The sequence below is a fragment of the Trichoderma atroviride genome, chromosome 5, assembly GCF_020647795.1.
Source record: "Trichoderma atroviride chromosome 5, complete sequence".
Lineage (NCBI taxonomy): Eukaryota > Fungi > Ascomycota > Sordariomycetes > Hypocreales > Hypocreaceae > Trichoderma > Trichoderma atroviride.
In genome coordinates this window covers 464,425-481,338 of record NC_089404.1, presented here as the reverse complement: position 1 = coordinate 481,338, position 16,914 = coordinate 464,425, and the positions used below count along the sequence as shown (strand labels likewise).

The 16,914-nt window shown below is 50.9% G+C and overlaps 6 protein-coding genes across 6 annotated transcripts; 3 read left to right on the top strand and 3 right to left on the bottom strand.

Annotated features, from left to right (window-relative positions):
- Positions 1-81: 81 nt before the first annotated feature.
- On the bottom strand, positions 82-1,803 carry TrAtP1_009334 (uncharacterized protein; the record flags this gene model as incomplete). The annotated part of the gene is made up of 3 exons (XM_014093633.2): positions 82-529; positions 586-727; positions 792-1,803. The coding sequence occupies 3 exons, from the start codon at positions 1,801-1,803 to the stop codon at positions 82-84; spliced, it is 1,602 nt and encodes a 533-aa protein (XP_013949108.1).
- A 2,257-nt stretch (positions 1,804-4,060) lies between these two features.
- On the bottom strand, positions 4,061-6,124 carry TrAtP1_009333 (uncharacterized protein; the record flags this gene model as incomplete). The annotated part of the gene is made up of 7 exons (XM_014093632.2): positions 4,061-5,070; positions 5,159-5,411; positions 5,485-5,504; positions 5,569-5,599; positions 5,669-5,806; positions 5,902-5,932; positions 6,000-6,124. The coding sequence occupies 7 exons, from the start codon at positions 6,122-6,124 to the stop codon at positions 4,061-4,063; spliced, it is 1,608 nt and encodes a 535-aa protein (XP_013949107.2).
- A 1,356-nt stretch (positions 6,125-7,480) lies between these two features.
- TrAtP1_009332 (uncharacterized protein) lies at positions 7,481-9,925 on the top strand (the record flags this gene model as incomplete). The annotated part of the gene is made up of 15 exons (XM_014093631.2): positions 7,481-7,575; positions 7,643-7,746; positions 7,847-7,919; positions 7,994-8,025; positions 8,078-8,142; positions 8,200-8,271; positions 8,326-8,554; positions 8,622-8,650; positions 8,719-8,751; positions 8,801-8,825; positions 8,878-9,079; positions 9,151-9,228; positions 9,282-9,410; positions 9,463-9,689; positions 9,747-9,925. The coding sequence occupies 15 exons, from the start codon at positions 7,481-7,483 to the stop codon at positions 9,923-9,925; spliced, it is 1,572 nt and encodes a 523-aa protein (XP_013949106.2).
- A 698-nt stretch (positions 9,926-10,623) lies between these two features.
- Positions 10,624-11,328, top strand: TrAtP1_009331 (uncharacterized protein; the record flags this gene model as incomplete). Its single annotated transcript, XM_014093630.2, has 1 exon — positions 10,624-11,328. One exon carries the CDS (start codon positions 10,624-10,626, stop codon positions 11,326-11,328), a length of 705 nt encoding a protein of 234 aa, XP_013949105.2.
- An 878-nt stretch (positions 11,329-12,206) lies between these two features.
- TrAtP1_009330 (uncharacterized protein) lies at positions 12,207-13,193 on the bottom strand (the record flags this gene model as incomplete). The annotated part of the gene is made up of 3 exons (XM_014093629.2): positions 12,207-12,395; positions 12,448-12,579; positions 13,086-13,193. 3 exons carry the CDS (start codon positions 13,191-13,193, stop codon positions 12,207-12,209), a joined length of 429 nt encoding a protein of 142 aa, XP_013949104.1.
- A 1,037-nt stretch (positions 13,194-14,230) lies between these two features.
- On the top strand, positions 14,231-16,047 carry TrAtP1_009329 (uncharacterized protein). Its single transcript, XM_014093628.2, has 2 exons — positions 14,231-14,582; positions 14,642-16,047. Exons 1-2 carry the CDS (start codon positions 14,574-14,576, stop codon positions 15,716-15,718), a joined length of 1,086 nt encoding a protein of 361 aa, XP_013949103.2. The 5' UTR covers positions 14,231-14,573; the 3' UTR covers positions 15,719-16,047.
- Positions 16,048-16,914: the final 867 nt, after the last annotated feature.

The following is a 16,914-nucleotide window of genomic DNA, read 5'->3' as shown; positions in this document are numbered from 1 at the left end:
ATAGGCTTGATTATCCAAGCCTTTCATGTATTCATGTTCATCCAAAGCTATATACCGCCGAACGCCTAATATATACTTGACTTAATAGTGGTTCTTTCCTCCCTTCTCAGCATAAAACTCCTGCACCCACTGCTTAATGCTCGCCACTTCTGCGGCAAAAATCGTTCCCAGCGCGGCGTTCGCTTGCGCATTGAACGTCAACTGGTCGCCGCAGTGCGCTCCTCCGGGAATCACGCGCACGGGATGGGCCGCAGTCGACTGCAGCTGGCCGCCGGGACGGGTGGTCGCCATCACCGTTGCGGGCCTCCAGGGGTCGAACTCGCCGGCAGCCCATTGCAGGCGGTGCGTGTTGACGTTGTACCAGCCGCCAGTGACCTTGTTGACGTCGGCTGTGGTCTTGCCCTCGGCGATGCCGTAGGTGTAGTCGCCTTCCTTGGGGAAGAAGAGGCCGCATTGGCGCTCGAAGTAGGCTTGTGTGACGAGGCGGGAGACGAGATTGCCCTCGCCGCGGACCTGCCACCACTTGAAGCTGCGGGTGTTGTCAGTATGATACCTCGTCTGTGAGTATATTCTTTCTGGACTTACGGCTCGTTGCAGAGGAACCAGTTCCACTGGCGGTTGGCAGAGTTGGTGGGGGTGAGATCTGTGAATAGGGGGCTGGAGGCGTTGTGCGTGTTGTAGCAGTCGACATCGAACTCGCCTTTCCAGTATCCGTAAGAAGAGCAAGCTTTTAACACGTTAGAATTTTCTGTCTTCTCCATCTTTATCTGCAAAACTATTGTATAACTCACTGTTTGGCAGGCTGAGTTCGGTGAACCACTTGGCATATCCAGCCAAGGCCTTTGTCAAACCAACACCCTTGGCACCAGGAGTAGGGCTGGTGCTGTTGGGCCACTTGTTCTCAACATAGTCGCACATCTGGTTCGTGGCGCTGAAGCCATCCGCAAAGAGCACATTCTGCCAGGTATACAATCCGTTGACCAGCGCAGCGGCAAAGTCGTCATCGTACTCAACGCCCTCCAACTTGAACAAGCTCCTCAGATCGGCCTTGGCCTTCTTGTCGTTTCCGAGCAGAATGCTGTCGACGTGGTCAATGATCTTGACATAGTCGGATGTGCAGTTCTGCGGCATGGCCAGCTTGACCTGCTCAAAGTACTGCCACAGCGGGCCAATCGCCTCGACGACGGGGCTGGAGGCGCTGTAGGCCCAGAATGTTCCCGGAGCAATGTCTTGCACCCAAGCTGTTAAAGCACCGCTGTAGGAGCAGCCGCTGAGGACCCAGGGCGCCTTGTCGGGTGTGCTGGTGCGGTTCTGGTCAAACGGCAGGACGACGTTCTTGGCAAAGTAGGTGAGATCCTTGATGGACTGGTCCAGGGTGAGGTACGTCATGTTCTCCGTGTCGAGAGACTGGTACGGTGAGCTCTGGCCCCAGTAGCGGTGCTCGATGATGATGGCGCCGCCGCCGACTGCCTGCGCGTAGGTGCCGGGGAGCGTGGCATTGGTCGTGTATCCCTCGTAACCGTCCAGTGCAGACTCGTTGGGGCCAACCAGGATGATTGGCGAGCCGGGGCCCTTGTAGTAGTCGCCGTTGTAGACATATCTCTGGGAAAAGGTGCCCAGCTCGGGGTGGTCATGGTCGATGAGCTGCTGGAAGGTGCGGTATGTAGGACCGCTGCCCGTGGCGAGGACGCCAGCTCCGACGGGGGCCTTGGGAGGGCTTGTGTCTTGAGGAGTGCCGGCAGAGACGGCCCCGGCGAGCAGGAGAAGCTCCGCTGCCACGGCGATGGGGTTAGACGACCGCATTGCGACGGATTGGCCTATCTTCTCTTGAAAGCTACCAAACTCCAGCTACCTTGAGACTCAAGCTCTCTCTCATTCTGTCAGAAAGGAGTGGCCGGGACAGTTTATATACCCCATCTTCGCGTCTTTCTTATTACAATTCCTATTACAGCCCTCTGACCAATCAACCCAAAGATCCTTTTCAAAAGAACTATTGTTATTGACAAGGTAGTATCACGCAAGTGGCCCATTCTAGCTATTCTCGTCAAAGCTCCCGCGTCTTGGTCCATTCTCCTTACCCCGGCCGCACAGCAGATAAAGGCCCTGACTATTTCGCCCGCATGAGCCAAGGGATTTTTGTCGCCAATAAGCTCTTTAGCCCGCTGCAGTCAGGTCCGGATTCCTGCCGAGAGATTCATATCCCGTTTGGGCTGCCGAAATTGTCTATGCCTGGTTGGAGGCGCCCGCTCTAGTCATGACTGACAGGCAGATTTGCAAGGCGCAAAACTTGTCATTTGCGACAGCTTTGACAGCAAAATAACTTGGGAATCAAATAAGCTACAAGTAAGGCTGCCTAAGAATTTGCCTGGCCTGTCAGAACTCTAGGCAGGCCGCAGCAATTGCCCCGGTGAACAAGGAGACCTTCTCAAGCCGATGCTAGACACTGTCACATCGGCCGTTTTCCGTCTTCCAAGCCCCAATTCAAGAATTTTTTGCTCCGGTCTATGAAATCGAATTCAAAAGGTCCTCGATGGCAGCTCCATGAGATCCTTGCCTATTTCGATCGACCTTCCCGATACGGAATACCGCTAGCCAGGGTCCGGGCTCTACCGGCCGGCAGCGATGGCGAATAGTTGGAATAGCGAGTGTTACCAACCTGTGAACATCCCTTACAAAAGAACTTTTTAAAAACCTACGGGGGGAATTGCCTTGTTAGAAGGGACAATTTTTTTAGCATTGGAGGCTGTGAAGAAACCTGGACACGACCAGGGAGTTGTCAGCGATGATCGGTGTATGCGCCCGCTTATCGACAGCTCTCGCGATTCAGTGGCTCGGCAAAAGCTTGGTTGAGGTCCTTGTCGCTGGCTTCATGCGAGGATGCAGGCGGGCATTTGATGTTGCATCATAATCGGCGCAACTTGGACTGATTCCATTGATTGCCCTCCTTGTGCTCGGGCAGTTATCTTTCCGCCTTGTGCTCTCTTCCGCTCCAGCTATTTTCTCTTGCGCTGATACGTAATGCTTCTTACGCTACGCAGCATGAAAAGACGGACGATTTAAGAGCTGGTGATACCTACATAATGAATGCCTGCCTACATTCTTTCTTGGGTCGTACTCAACATACATGAGCCGGCTTACTGGCCTCGTGCGACTTCGGTCACCGCCCGTTCGGTTACGAGATGATCAAAGCTCGTGCCAATGCCGATCGCATCGTTCGGCGTTTAGCTCAACAGGCCTGATTCCAAAAGACGGCGATGCAATTGCAACAAATATGTGTTGATACTTACTAACAGGCAGAAATGAGCAGTCAGCCATACGCAATGACATGAACGAGGCCCGACTTGGCATTTACGATATTTCCGCTTTCGCGACACACACAGCTCGGCAGGGGCAAAAGTGGTAGAGCAAAGGCGGTGGCATCGTTACATTTGACAACACGAGAGCTTCGGAGAGATACAGAAATCGACACGACTATCCAGAACAACCCGGATTTCCAGGGCGATCGCGGCACAGAGTTCATTAATTCACGGATACGATATTTTTCTGAAGCTCTTGCGCCGTTGATGTTACAATGCAGCTACTTTAGCTGCCCTCTGATGTTGTGTGCGCATCGCATCTTGGAATCTTCTTTTCGTCAAGGAAAAAGTACTGTTGAGCCTGGCGGAGCGAATGGAAGTGCCACCTCTGAGCATCGCCAGGAATATTGGGATGCGGAAACCTATTCCTTTGACAAGCAAAGCTACAGTCCATGCTGACTACTTCCATCAAGGTGCTGAGATATAGTAGCGTCAGATTTACGAATTGCTAGCGGTCTGCGTCACCGCTTATAAGCTCGATGTCGTGCTCTGTGAAAAAGAGCCCTCGTCTCTTTCGAGATTTTCTATTATCCAGACGAGGAATGTTCTCTCAGACGTTGTGAGAAGATATTATTGCCAAATAGTCAAAACCTTATGCCAATGCTATGCTAGGTTCAAAGTAGATAGTATGATTCTCGACTCATCCTATGCTAAAGATATGTATCAACATCATGCAGAATTGCATGTAAAGTATGTACAGCCCATTAATCATCGCCACCGTCATAGAGACTGCTCACAGCCCATCCATTCAATATGCTATACTGACTCAACGGCGACGTCCCCGTCAGCGTCTCATAATGTATCCTCTCCCCACACAGCCTATCGTCTCCATACTGCACGCACGGTCTGCCCTGAAGCAGCGCCGCGACCTGAGCGCCAGCCTCGCGGCCCTCAAACCAGGCTCCGTGCAAGAAGCCAAAATACTCGGCGCTGGTTGCCTCACCGGCGAACCACAGACGGCCGGTGTTGGCTCGCAGATTTTGGTGGGCTAGCAGGGTAGTCCCCGGCGGCCAGTTTGAATAGCTTCCGTAAGACCATGGTTCAGAAGTCCAGCGTGGGTAAGTGAAGGCGATGGGCTCGGGGATAGTGACGTTGGGGAACATTTGGCGAAGGACCTCCATTGCCTCTGCTTTGGTCTCTTGGTCGGTTTGTCGCTCAATGCGGTAAGATTCATCGTCCACGACGGTCGCGAAGATGATGTTTGATCCGGGCATGAAGCCCTCGGTCGAAAGAGACTGCCATACGGGGTAATATCCCCTCGTGTTGGGTGAAGCATAGAGGAAGTACTGCGTATCCTCTGGCCAGAAAGTCTCGTTAAACTGAAGAAAGATTTTAGTATAAGTTCCCATGGCAAAGTTCTGGATTGCCCTCTTCTTCCACTGCGGCAATTCAGGAGAGAAGTGTATGGTATCTCTCTGCAGCACGCCTAAAGAAAAGGTCGTGATGGCATAGGCCGCAGAAACGCAGCTGCCATCGTGGTTGTAGATGGTGACGCCGCTGTCAGAGTAGCTAATGTTTGTGACCTGAGTGTTGAGCAGCAGCCGAGGGTCGTCTTTGGCTAGAAACGTCGACGCCTCGCCGGTGATGATTGCGCTGTAGCCGCGTTGGTCGATGACGAAGTTGTTGGCGTCGCCGAATTGGTTGAAGGTGAGGTTGTCGCCCGCAACGCCAAACACAAAGGATGACTCTTCGGGGGAGTATCCAGCCTCCCAGTCTAGATGGCGTCAGTTATGCAACCTAGAAGCGAAACGTGTCTCTTTATACATGGACACAAATGGCTGCTGCTATTTGGGACAACTCACCCCAATTCCACCACTCAGCTGCTTGTTTCTTCATATCACTATGCCTAGGATTCCATCCTGCGAGAGAAAGACCTGCGCGCATAGTTTCGTCCTGCAAATTCTGGACCAGAAATCGGCCTGCCTTTGCAGCGGCAGTATCATAAGCATCGCTATATTCGTCTATGAGATCAGTGTAATTTGAATATCCTGTTTCATCGTATGTCAGGATGGAGTCGTAGTCTGAGTAAGTGTTGGCGAGGTGGTATTTCTGGGCCTGAGAATCGATCCAGTGTTAGACAGACTTTGCAGTAGGGGAACTCATGTCCAGCGAGGAAGACACTACGTACGAGCAAATCAACCGGATTCTCTAGCGTATTGTCAGTAATCAAGACCAATATGTATCGCTGTTAAAAAAGTTCATGATTACTTACGAGGACCTCCAGTATTTCCAAGTCCTTGTATCTAACATTCTATGGCATCAGTACGTTCTCATCGCCAACTTAATTATGCATTCGAATTCGGAATACGTACCCAATTACAACCATACTCAATCACATACGGGCTTCCATCCGCTTTCTTGCCAAAGTCGCCGTGCCACGCCCGTCCGCCAATTCGATCTTGGTACTCGATAATGACAAAGTCGGATACAGAGGCGTTGTGCAAGGCTTGCTATAAGCAAAGTTAGACTAAAGCTTGTAAAGACTGTACTTGATTTGCCTATGGATAGGTAGGGCATATATCGTAAGTATCTTCATCGCACTTACAGCAGCGGTGATGCCAGCCATTCCGGCGCCTCTGCAAACATGTTAGTGAAACTTGCCTCTAATTAAGCAAACTTTGAGATTCTGGTATAGATACTCACAATATCGCCACAGACGTCTTCCTGCATGTCGAATCGCCGCCATTACTCGCCGGTGCCGCGGATATCAATGGGAGCCATCCTGCAAGCACAACTAAAGCACTCAGCTTGAAGCTTTTCGGCGACATATTTCCCTATATTTCATAGCCCCAAAAGGCGACTTAATGCTCAAGCTACCTTGAGAGGACTATTCAAACACATTTCCTCTCACGAGAGCTTCACCTCGTCCCTTATCTACTCATCACCAACCACATCTCTTCGCACCCATGACGTAAAATCCACGGCTGGACATGCATACGAAACGAACTATTATCTAAATGAGCCCACCCACATCTGTGCCATTGAGGTTATACATGTGCATCCTGTATCCCGTGTAGACAAACTGAGTATCGCGGCATGCACATCGACATGTAGCTGTCAGGCCCAGCCCGCGGCTTTAGTGACAAACCTGGCGATCTCCATGCATCTGACCCATCAGTGCAACCCTGGAAAGCATGGCGTGGAGTCTCGTGCCGATAAACATCGCGTAGGTACGGCGGCTCGATTCCACTTTTCCATTCTCACGAGTGTTATCTATGGATAGGTACATACGTACGTGCTATATCCACCGACAGATAAGTAAAGACAGGCACAACGAACAGATAGCAATGGCTTCCATACGAGCAGTTTGCAGCCGAGGTCGCGCCCTTGACGCCCTGCGTCCAACACAACGCGATCAACACGCATTAAGCCACCAAACTCCACCGCCATGCGTTTACAATTAGACAACCTACCAAAACGACAATCGTCGGCGCTCTCCGTTCCTGTTACATGCCAGTTGCTAACCAGTTTGAGCCGTCTTATCGATTTCCCCGCATCTTGCTGGGCGGGGAGAGCCACGCCGTCTCCACGTTTCGATACTAAACAACGGCTTACATGGGGCTCGGCCGAGATACCTATCTACACGGCTGATAGCCATCCCAGTCTCAGGTATCGACTCTCATGCTAGATTTCCTTTATCAGTGGGCTAAGCAGCTCTAGCACCTTGTCGGTCAATCACACCGGATCTGTCCATCTGCACTGCTCTCCCTCTAATTGCCTGTCCCGGCAATAGTACGAGAAGTCGGGGGTTTCTCAACCCATGTTCTCCGCACGCCGAGTCCGGCCTTGTGTCCCCCAGCCCAGAATGTTGATCAAATGAGACATTGTTTACTTTATCTGATGGGCGAAAAATGCGACCCAGTTTCACGATTGGACCCCCCCCAGTGATGATATGATAGTGTGAGGAAGTTGGCCGATGCCTGCAATGCTTTCCCCGTATATCGTCTCCATCTTTTGTTACCGCGCTCTGTAAGAAAACAATAAACTCCTCATTCACCCTCCTTCTCCTCTGCCACTCCCCCAAATGCAGGGCACCTGCGTCGCATTGTGATCTCCCCAGAATCCTGCCGAATGAGACACGGAGGGAATAGTATCCAATAGCTGCTCATCATCTAGGTGCCACGATGAGCGAGGAATATACCAAACACGAGAATAGCGATGACGCCCAGCTGGCGGCCATGGGTCACCAGCCGGAGCTGAATCGCAACTTTTCCACATTGTGAGCCCAGCCCCCTGGCAAAAGTTCCCTCCGTTCTCAATTCAGATGATTGGCTTACAAAGGTTAGATCTATGCTGGGGTTAGCATTCGCAGTGTTGAACTCTTGGACAGCTCTTTCTGCCAGCTTGTCTCTCAGCTTAACATCCGGAGGTAGCACCGGCGTCGTCTGGGGTCAGTAACAAAGTTGTATGCAGATGCGTTTGCACATGCATATCTAGTTCCCCCCTTTGTGCCGTCTTGTCCTGACTAACGTGCATGTGTGGGTGTACAGGCCTAGTCACTGCGGGAATATGCAACCTGTGTATCGCTGCCTCATTAGCTGAGTTTCTGTCGGCGTATCCAACGTGAGTCCTTGACAATACTGGGCAAGAGATGGACTGGGGTGTGCTTTGCTAACAATACCTGGCTGTATCTGTAGCGCTGGCGGACAATATCATTGGGTTGCAGCAAGTATGTCTTTCTCTAACCGGCTTATGCCACGCTTCTTCTAACAAGAGTACAGTCTCGTGGCCCAAATGGGTTCCGGTCTTGTCGTGGATAACAGGCTGGGTCAACGTCGCCGGCTGGGTATGACCTCTTCACTATTGCACATCAGTATCAATCTCTAACACCAACCACCTACAGGTCGCCCTCGTAGCCACCAACGCTCTATTATCCAGCCAGCTCATTCTCGGTATCATTTCTGCCACTCACGAGGTACCTATATGAAGTCTTCACCTTTAAAGACAACTTTTCTTACACTCATGCTAGAGCTACGAGCCTCAACGCTGGCACCAGTTCCTCATCTACATTGCCTTTACTCTTGCATCCTTTGTCATCAATGCCTTTATGAACTCCTTCTTGCCGCTTCTCTACCGCGGTGCCTTTGTCTGGTCCATTGGCGGCTTTGTCCTCGTGTCTATTACGGTCCTCGCGTGCGCATCGCCGAATTACAACACTGCGTATTTCGTGTTTCGCGAATTCATTAACACGACAGGATGTATGTACCCTCATCTCTATTAACTACCCGAGTAAGGCATATCTCTGGATACTAATAACAACGATAGGGCCTGATGGGATTGCATGGCTCCTTGGTGTGCGTATACAACCCACTATATATACAAAGATTGAAGCATGTTCAACAGCAATTCTAACAACCTACAGCTCCTCCAAGGCGGTCTTGGCGTCACCGCTTTTGTATGTCCTCCTTTCTCTCTACTATTTTGATCATGGCTAATTCTTTCAGGATTCCGTCGCCCACATGATTGAAGGTAAATCACATTCTTCTCCTTACTATAGCACCGCATACTCACCCCAAATCAGAGATCCCCAACGCCGCCTTGGAAGGCCCCAAGATCATGGTCATCTGCGTCGGCATCGGCACCTTTACCGGCGCCATCTTCCTCATCGTCCTGCTTTTCGTAGCCGGCAACATTGACGACGTCATCAGTTCGGCAGCAGGTCCTTTGCTGCAGATTTTGATTCACGCCACGAGCAACACCGCTGGAGCTATTTGCCTGCTCATGTTCGTTTGTCCTTCATCCAACCATCACTAGCTTCCTTTTTCCGAGAAGAATCTGACAGTTTGAAATTTAGGCTCCCGCTTGTATGTCTGATTTTTGCGACGTTTAGTGTCATGACGACGAGTAGCCGCATGATCTTTGCATTTGCCCGGTATGAATCTGATGGGACGCTTTCATATAATTACCCTCCTCTAACTACTGTAGCGACGGCGGTCTCCCTGCTTCCAAATTCTTCGCTCGCGTCCATCCGAGACTCGGCCTTCCTCTAAATGCCCTCATCTTAACCTCCGTCGTCGTCATCATCTTTGGTCTCATCTTCCTGGGTTCATCAAGGTAAATCTTGCACCAAACATTCTCCATCTCTTCTCAAGCTTACACTCACAAGCGCTTTCAACGCCATCATCTCTGCCTCCGTCGTCACCCTCGATCTCTCCTACGGCCTGCCCATCATGGTCAACTGCCTCCAAGGGCGAAAGAAGTTGCCCGAGCGGAAATGGGTGCTGCCCAGTTGGTTTGGCTGGACAGCAGACATCATATCGCTGTCGTATATTTCGCTCACCACAGTCTTATTCGTCTTCCCGCCGGTTCTACCCGTCACTGGCAGCAACATGAGTGGGTCATATACGAGTCTGATATAATGTAGATACGTTTACTAACTCGCGCCCATAGACTACTGCATCGTCGCATTCGCCATCATCATCGCCATCTCCCTCTTTCAGTGGATCATCGACGGCCGAAAGAACTTTACAGGTCCTCGCGTAAATCTCGTGAGCGGGCAGGTCATAGGAGAGAATGTCGTGCAAGTAGAGAGTGTGCAAGAGGTGGCGCCTCTGAGCAAGGAGGCTTGAGGCTGGGGCTATCTGTGGGGGCTGTTACGTGTATCTCAGCGTCATTAAGTAGGTACAGAACAAAGCATCTACCGTTTCCAAAGGCTATTTTAATTTCTTTCTAGAACAAAGGTCATTTAGATTAGATACGAGTACATGTTCACGTTGGAGACCTCACGATGTCTGATGGTCAATACAAAGAAACAAATGACTGATAATAACCCGTGTATCTGGAAATCTTCAATGCCGGATAAATCCAACTAGAAGTTGAATCCAAACAACGACATAGGTCATCGTGACAGTGAGGGAAAGGCAATCTATGTATCATCCAAGTATACCTGATAGCCCCATAACTGTTTTGCACTTTGCCATCAGCCTCAACAACTCCATATGCGCGTCTTTTGCAGACTTTGAACCTGAAGCCCTAAGATTTACTGCTGCTTTCATCGTATCCTTGACATAAAAAGGGAGCAGTTTTGAACTCCATCAGCTTCATCAGCAGCTTCTCTCTGCTTGAGAAGGAGGAAATATATTAGAGCCCATAGTATTCATATCAACATCGACTCTTTTTCCAGCTCTTTTTCCCTCAACAAGCACGCCCCATCCCCTTTACCCAATCTTCAACAACCCCAACTTCAACCTCCTCGACAAAGATAGTCCATCAACAGTCTAAATCAACGTCATTCCCCATCCACGATAATACAAACTCCAAAAAAACAATGGCCACAGATTCAAACATCCAGCCAAAACCCTGGACTTGGACATGCCACAAATGCCTCCGACGCTACTCCATGGGCAGCACGCAAAGATGCCTCCAGTGCGGCCACAAAATCTGTTACTCGGAAAAGAACACTGTACAGTCTATCTGCAGTATTCAATTCGATTTCCGCGCCTGGGAGCAAATCTACAACGCGCGTCGTAGCAGATTGCTTCAGCAGAGTTCCCCAACCGAAGATGCTCCCATGATGGCCGTGGATGAAGAAACCCCGAGGCAGCAAGAGCGCGAGCGGCTCCACAAGATGCTCGACGGCACATCCAGCTGCTTCACAGACTGCAGACTCCCCAGCGAGTGCTTCGTCACGATGGCACTCAACGAAATGTCCAAGCCTGCCAACCAGAGGCCATCGTCGTCGTCGTCAGAGCCCACAAGCGAAAAGCCCCTAAAGACACCAAAAAAGGCTAAGAAATACAAACGTCAACGCCGCAGAAACTTCCGAAGAATGCCGTCCCCTTTGAGCCAGGAATGGCACATTGATGATATCTTGGATGAGGAAGTAGATGACGACGCTGTGATTGAAGGTGAAGAGGAGAGGATGGAGGTGGCGGAGGGCATGGGGGAGGGCGGGGGAGGAGATGAGGGGGGAGATGTGAGGACGAGGGAGGATCAGGAGCGAGAGATGGAGTTGCAATTTGCGATTCGATAGTATGGCCTTTCTACATTGTCTTTATATTTGCGTTCTAGCAAGCAAGTTTCGCCATCCATATATACATGCAGATACCCCCTTATGCACATGAAAGATTCCATGGCCGCTCAGCGTCTGAGAATTCCAACATATCCAGCAAGCTTCTCTAAAAATAAAAAATGTATTACGTTTAGCTACTCTTTGAAAAGGCGATGAACAAATAATTATCCTATTTCCAGGCACCTTTACCAAATAAAGAATGACATTCGTGATAGCAAACAAAGGCAACGCGTTGCGGCAGTGACACCAACTACAGGAATACTATCATGTCCTACGGCTTCAACAAACCACCAAAACAACACAAAGCACCAGATATTGCACAGGAGAGCCGTATATCGTGCCTGTTTTTTCTCCTTTTTTTTTTCTTGATAAAAGTACCTAGCCCTAAGATAATCTTGCCTGGCAAACGTCAGCCGCCCAACAAGATATTTTCGTCCACCATGCCAAATCCCATCAGCTACTGTCTCCAAACGGCTTCGAGCAACATCAAACAAAAAAAGACCCAAACACAAACAACTGTTGTACATGACCCACACGACTAGCCATTTGCTCGGCTGGCACCAAGACAAAACCATCAGGACGCGGTCCTGTCATTCGGCCTTTTCAAGTCTGCTGCCGTGCGCCCAGAATCTGCACAGTTGTCCAAGCCTCCTACAGGTTGTATATACCCATTGACAGGTTCGGATACCCTCTGCAGAAAATAAAAATCAAAAAGCGTCATCCAGTCCAACGATTTCCAGCCCATCTCCCGTCAATCGCCCCGCGATTCGAAACAGAAAGGTATTCGGAGTATTAAAAAGAGCGAAAAGCGATTCGTGCGCGGGAGTAGATGGAACAATTTAGGCTTCCAGGGCCTTTGCCTTCTTCTTCTGCTCAACCTTGAGCAGGAGGGCGCGGTTGATGTGCGGCAAGACACCACCAAAGGCGATGGTGGCGCGGATGAGGGTATCGAGCTCTTCGTCACCTCGGATGGCCAGCTGGAGATGGCGAGGGGTGATGCGCTTGACCTTGAGATCCTTGGCTGCGTTCTGCGTGGACGGTTAATGCTGCAAAGTAGCGAGTTGAAGAAGAAAAACTTACGCCTGCCAGTTCCAGAACCTCAGCAGTCAGATACTCGAGAACGGCGGTGACATAGACTGCGGCTTTGGCGCCCACACGCATCTTGTTTTGGGTGTTTTGCTTGAGGAAACGCTTGACACGGCCGCAGGGAAACTAAATGCGCCGAAAACAGTGCGGTTAGTAACAGAACATCTCTTGGCTGTAATCCTGGTTTCGATGACAATGGCATGGGTATAATCCCGTCCCAAAGAGTGTCCGCCGCTAGAAAAAAAAATCCTCTCCCCCTCCCTGCGCTCAGCTACGCGACTAGGCATCCAAGCAGCCCAAGGGCAGCAAACTCGGCAAGGTGACACAATTGCGCGGCTCGAGTCCGGCGAGATCCATCGCCAAGATGCCCCTGCGTTTCCGCACAAAGTCGCAGCAGCCGTGGCGGCGACGGGATGGCGAACGCGTCAACGTCGTCTGGGAAAAAAACTCGTCGAACTCGGCCATCGCGGGGAGGTTGGAAGCTAAAGCGGGACTCGCATGAGGTGCGGATGGGCGTGCATGCGCGCAAATCGTTTGGGCATCAAGCAGGACGAGGAGACGCAGCCGGATGGCCACGAGAGGGCAAAAAATCAAATGCTGCTGCTGCCGCCGTCCAACGGCCAGAAACTCACCTGAAGACCGGCTCGGGCAGAGTGGCTCTGCTGCTTCTTGGCTCCCTCGGCGCTCGTCTTACCGCCGGAGCTCTTCCCTCCAGACGACTTGCCCTTGCCTCCGGCCATTGTGAGCGGCGTATCGATGCGGGATGGCGACTAAAGATGCACGATGGTTCGAGCGGGAAATGGAGCGTCTGCACTGGCGAGCGGCGAGAGCAGAGGGTGATGTGCGTGCGGCGGTGGTGATGGCGTCGAAGCAAATGGTGGGATGTTTGGTAGAAATTTGGCAAATCGACGCAAGCGGGCGGTCCAGTTGCTGTCATGTTTTTTTTTCTGCCCGCCTTTGGGGGAGGTCCGCTGCAAGGAACCAGCAGCCTTCTGGCCATGGCGCGCTCGCCTCAGCGGAATGAGCTCCCCCAGCCTCCCCAAAAACAGCCCCTCTCGCAGGCTGCAGCGCTGTTGAGCTGCCTAAGAGCATCCAACAGGAGCCTCTGTCGAGCCGTTGGGCGGTGCTGGCGGCGGATTAGTGAGACCGTGTGATGGAATGCCGCATCCGACAGGCCGGGGTATAGCCGAAGGCTGGCCGCCACTGGCGCATCGCAGGCAGCTCGAGATGGTGGCAGGCCGGCAAAGGGCCGTCAGTCAGCCAAAGGGGCTCCAAGGCCTCAAAGCCGCTGGAAAAGACGTTGGAAGTCATCGTGCCAGACAGCTTGAGGGGGGAGAAGTCGACAAGCAATCGCCGTAGAGCCGTGTATGCAGCACTGGAGATGGTGCTGAAGACGACTCAGGGCATCGGGATATACTGACCACACAGCTCAGCTGCCATCGCAGCAGCGCTGCCAATGCCTTGTCTTACCCCATGATGCTTCATAAGGCGGTAAAGGCAAGGCGTAGAATCACCGCAAAGCAGCCATCTTGCCAGTTCAAGCTGGTGCGAAGTTGCTGGCCTGGCTGGGCGATATCATGCCTTGGTGAGCCTGGAGTTCAACTGTTTCTAAACTCGGCGACTAGAGTTGACATTGTCCCGCTGTGGCGGCCAGGCTGTGGCGCAAGGCATGGCTTAATGCCGGCTATTTGCCGATGCCAGGACACTGCAAGTCGCTGCACTTGGCCGGAAACAGAATTTGCTTTGAGCTTGCGTCAGAATTAATTCCTTTTACTTTTTGTCAATACACGTACTACAATACTTGGACGGATCCTCAGCAAAATATCCGCGCTCCTCTGTTGCAGTGCACAGATTAGATCCCTGTGTACCAGACGGCCGTATCGGTGCTGCTGTGGCTTGAGACGAGATACCAAGGCACATGCACCTGCTAGCCTGCTGTCACTCCAGCTCGCACGGACCACATGCCGGCACGAGATCTGGGAGAGCTTCATGTACATCCCACCTCCAACTGCCCAGCAGATAGCTGCTGATAAAGAACCACCTGTGGTCTGTATATCTTCACATTTGTCTCTCCAAAGTCCAACCATCAATACCTCCTGTTAAAAATCTACAGTGGCACCATGGCAAGCGTGAGCACAGCATTCCCCTGGGCACACGCGGTACAGACTGCTAATTCGCAAGGCTGCAGCACAACGTAGCTCGCACAACCCGGGTGCGCACCGAAGAGCAGCGGCTGCAAGAGATTGAAAAGATCAACAAGTATCGCAGCCTCGAGGACCAGATCCGCTCCCAAGCCGCACTGGGAACCTACACCCTCCAGCTCTACGACCTCACCACCAAACTCCTCCGCCTCAACCCCGAGTATTACACAGTATGGAATGTCCGCCGCCGGTGTCTCTTGTCCTGCCTCCTATCTACAACAACAGACCAACCAGCATCAGATACCCAAGACGCAACGCCAGGCGCCAAGAACCAGCAATCAGACGGCGATGTGTTACAGTCTGAAGTCGCCTTTACCATGCCGCTCCTGATGGAGTTCCCCAAGTGCTATTGGATCTGGAATTTCCGGCAATGGCTTCTGTCGCAAGCTATTTTACGGCTACCCCTTCCGGCAGCACGCAAAATATGGGAAACGGAGCTCGGTCTGGTATCCAAGATGCTCAATAGGGATCAGCGCAATTACCATGCCTGGGGATATAGGAGATATGTGGTGGCTCAGCTAGAGAGCCCCGAACTGGACGGCAAGAGCATGGCTGAAGACGAATTCGCTTACACAACGACCATGATTCAGGCAAACTTGTCAAATTTTTCCGCGTGGCATAACCGAAGCCTACTCATCCCAAAGGTCTTGGAGCAGCGGGGCTCTGACGACAAGGCCAGGGCGGCTTTTCTCGCCCAAGAGCTCGATCTTGTACGAAACGGCCTCAATGTCGGGCCCGAAGATCAGAGTTTATGGTACTACCATCAGTTTCTGGTCTCCCAAATTGTGGGAGACGGGAATGGGCAGAGCATCACTCCGGCATTAACTGTCGACGAAAAGATCACCTACCTAAAGCGTGAGATTGATGAGATTACAGACCTGTTAGAAGACTATGACGACATCAAGTGGATTTACGAGGCTCTGTTGGAATACAACTTGGCTCTCAATCGACTAGAGGGCAAGAGTGGTGGAGCTGGTAATCTACAGACCTGGCTCACGAAGCTGCGGGCTCTCGACCCGATGCGCATGGGTAGATGGAAGGACGTTGAGCAACAGGCAAAGTGAAGGTGGCCATGACGTGACCGATATACCAAGCGCCCCCTTGTACGAAATGGAATGAGAAAGGAATTAATGATACAGGCAACACATGTCAGGTTATATAGAAGTAGATAACGCAATGATTATATTGGGCCAGGATGTGGATGTACAACGGCTACCCGGATATAGTACAAGTAAATACATACATTGGAGTAATTACGCCGCTATGATGATCGGCAATTGGCGTTGTCAAACCCCTGGCAGCAATATACGTTGGTGCTGTTGTAATTCAAGTTCATTTGACTCTCTGTAACTAGATCCCAGTCATTGGCGCATAGATACTGTTTAAAATTATACAATATTCAATCTCATTAAACCAACCAGAGCGAGCATTCATTAGGTTTCGCTTTGATGACGTCAGTGCGACCAAGCCCCGCGCTAAAGCACAAAGCTGGGCAAAGTTCATCCTCGTGTTATTTTTCCTTGTTTCTCCATTTCGAATACTACAGTCAGGATAACTGTTTCGTTTCGTTTTGTTTCATACATGTACTCAAATCGATGCTGAAAATCTGGACTGACCTACAGACATTCGAAAAGGATGCTGAGTTCATTTAGTAGAGAAAAGAAGTTGAACCATTCCAGCTAAACTTTTGTTTTGCTCCTACCCTACGAACTTTACTTCTTGTTATTCTAATCAGTCAGAGATAACTGATAATATATGCCATAATTTGCCTGGCAATTATTCCGGCATTTGCCATTTCCGTCATAAATTCAGACTACGGAGTCCATATTGCAGAGGGGGGGATAAAAAGTCCGCTGTAAGGAACAGGCCAGGAATCGTTGTAAAAGGAAACTTGTCAGTTTCAGTACTAACATCACCGCTTCATGATATATTTGTCGACATGCTTGAGCTCAACTCTAGTAGAATAAATTTCCGAGAGGCACATCAATAATACGTACTTAGGCATTTTGAATACATAAAGAGTTGGTACATGTCTAATCAAACACCAAATGTCATCTTAAAGTGTCTTGTGGAAAATCTAAAAGTATTATAAACATTAGAATGGCGGCCACTGTACGCCATGGGCATCTGTTGCTATGGAGATATACCTATTAATAATGAATGCTACCAAGGTAAGTCACAAAGGGAACATGTCCCCAAAACACCTCCCTACCCAAAAGCACCTTGCATAGCAGGAGCACAAAGTAGCTTCCCCCCCACC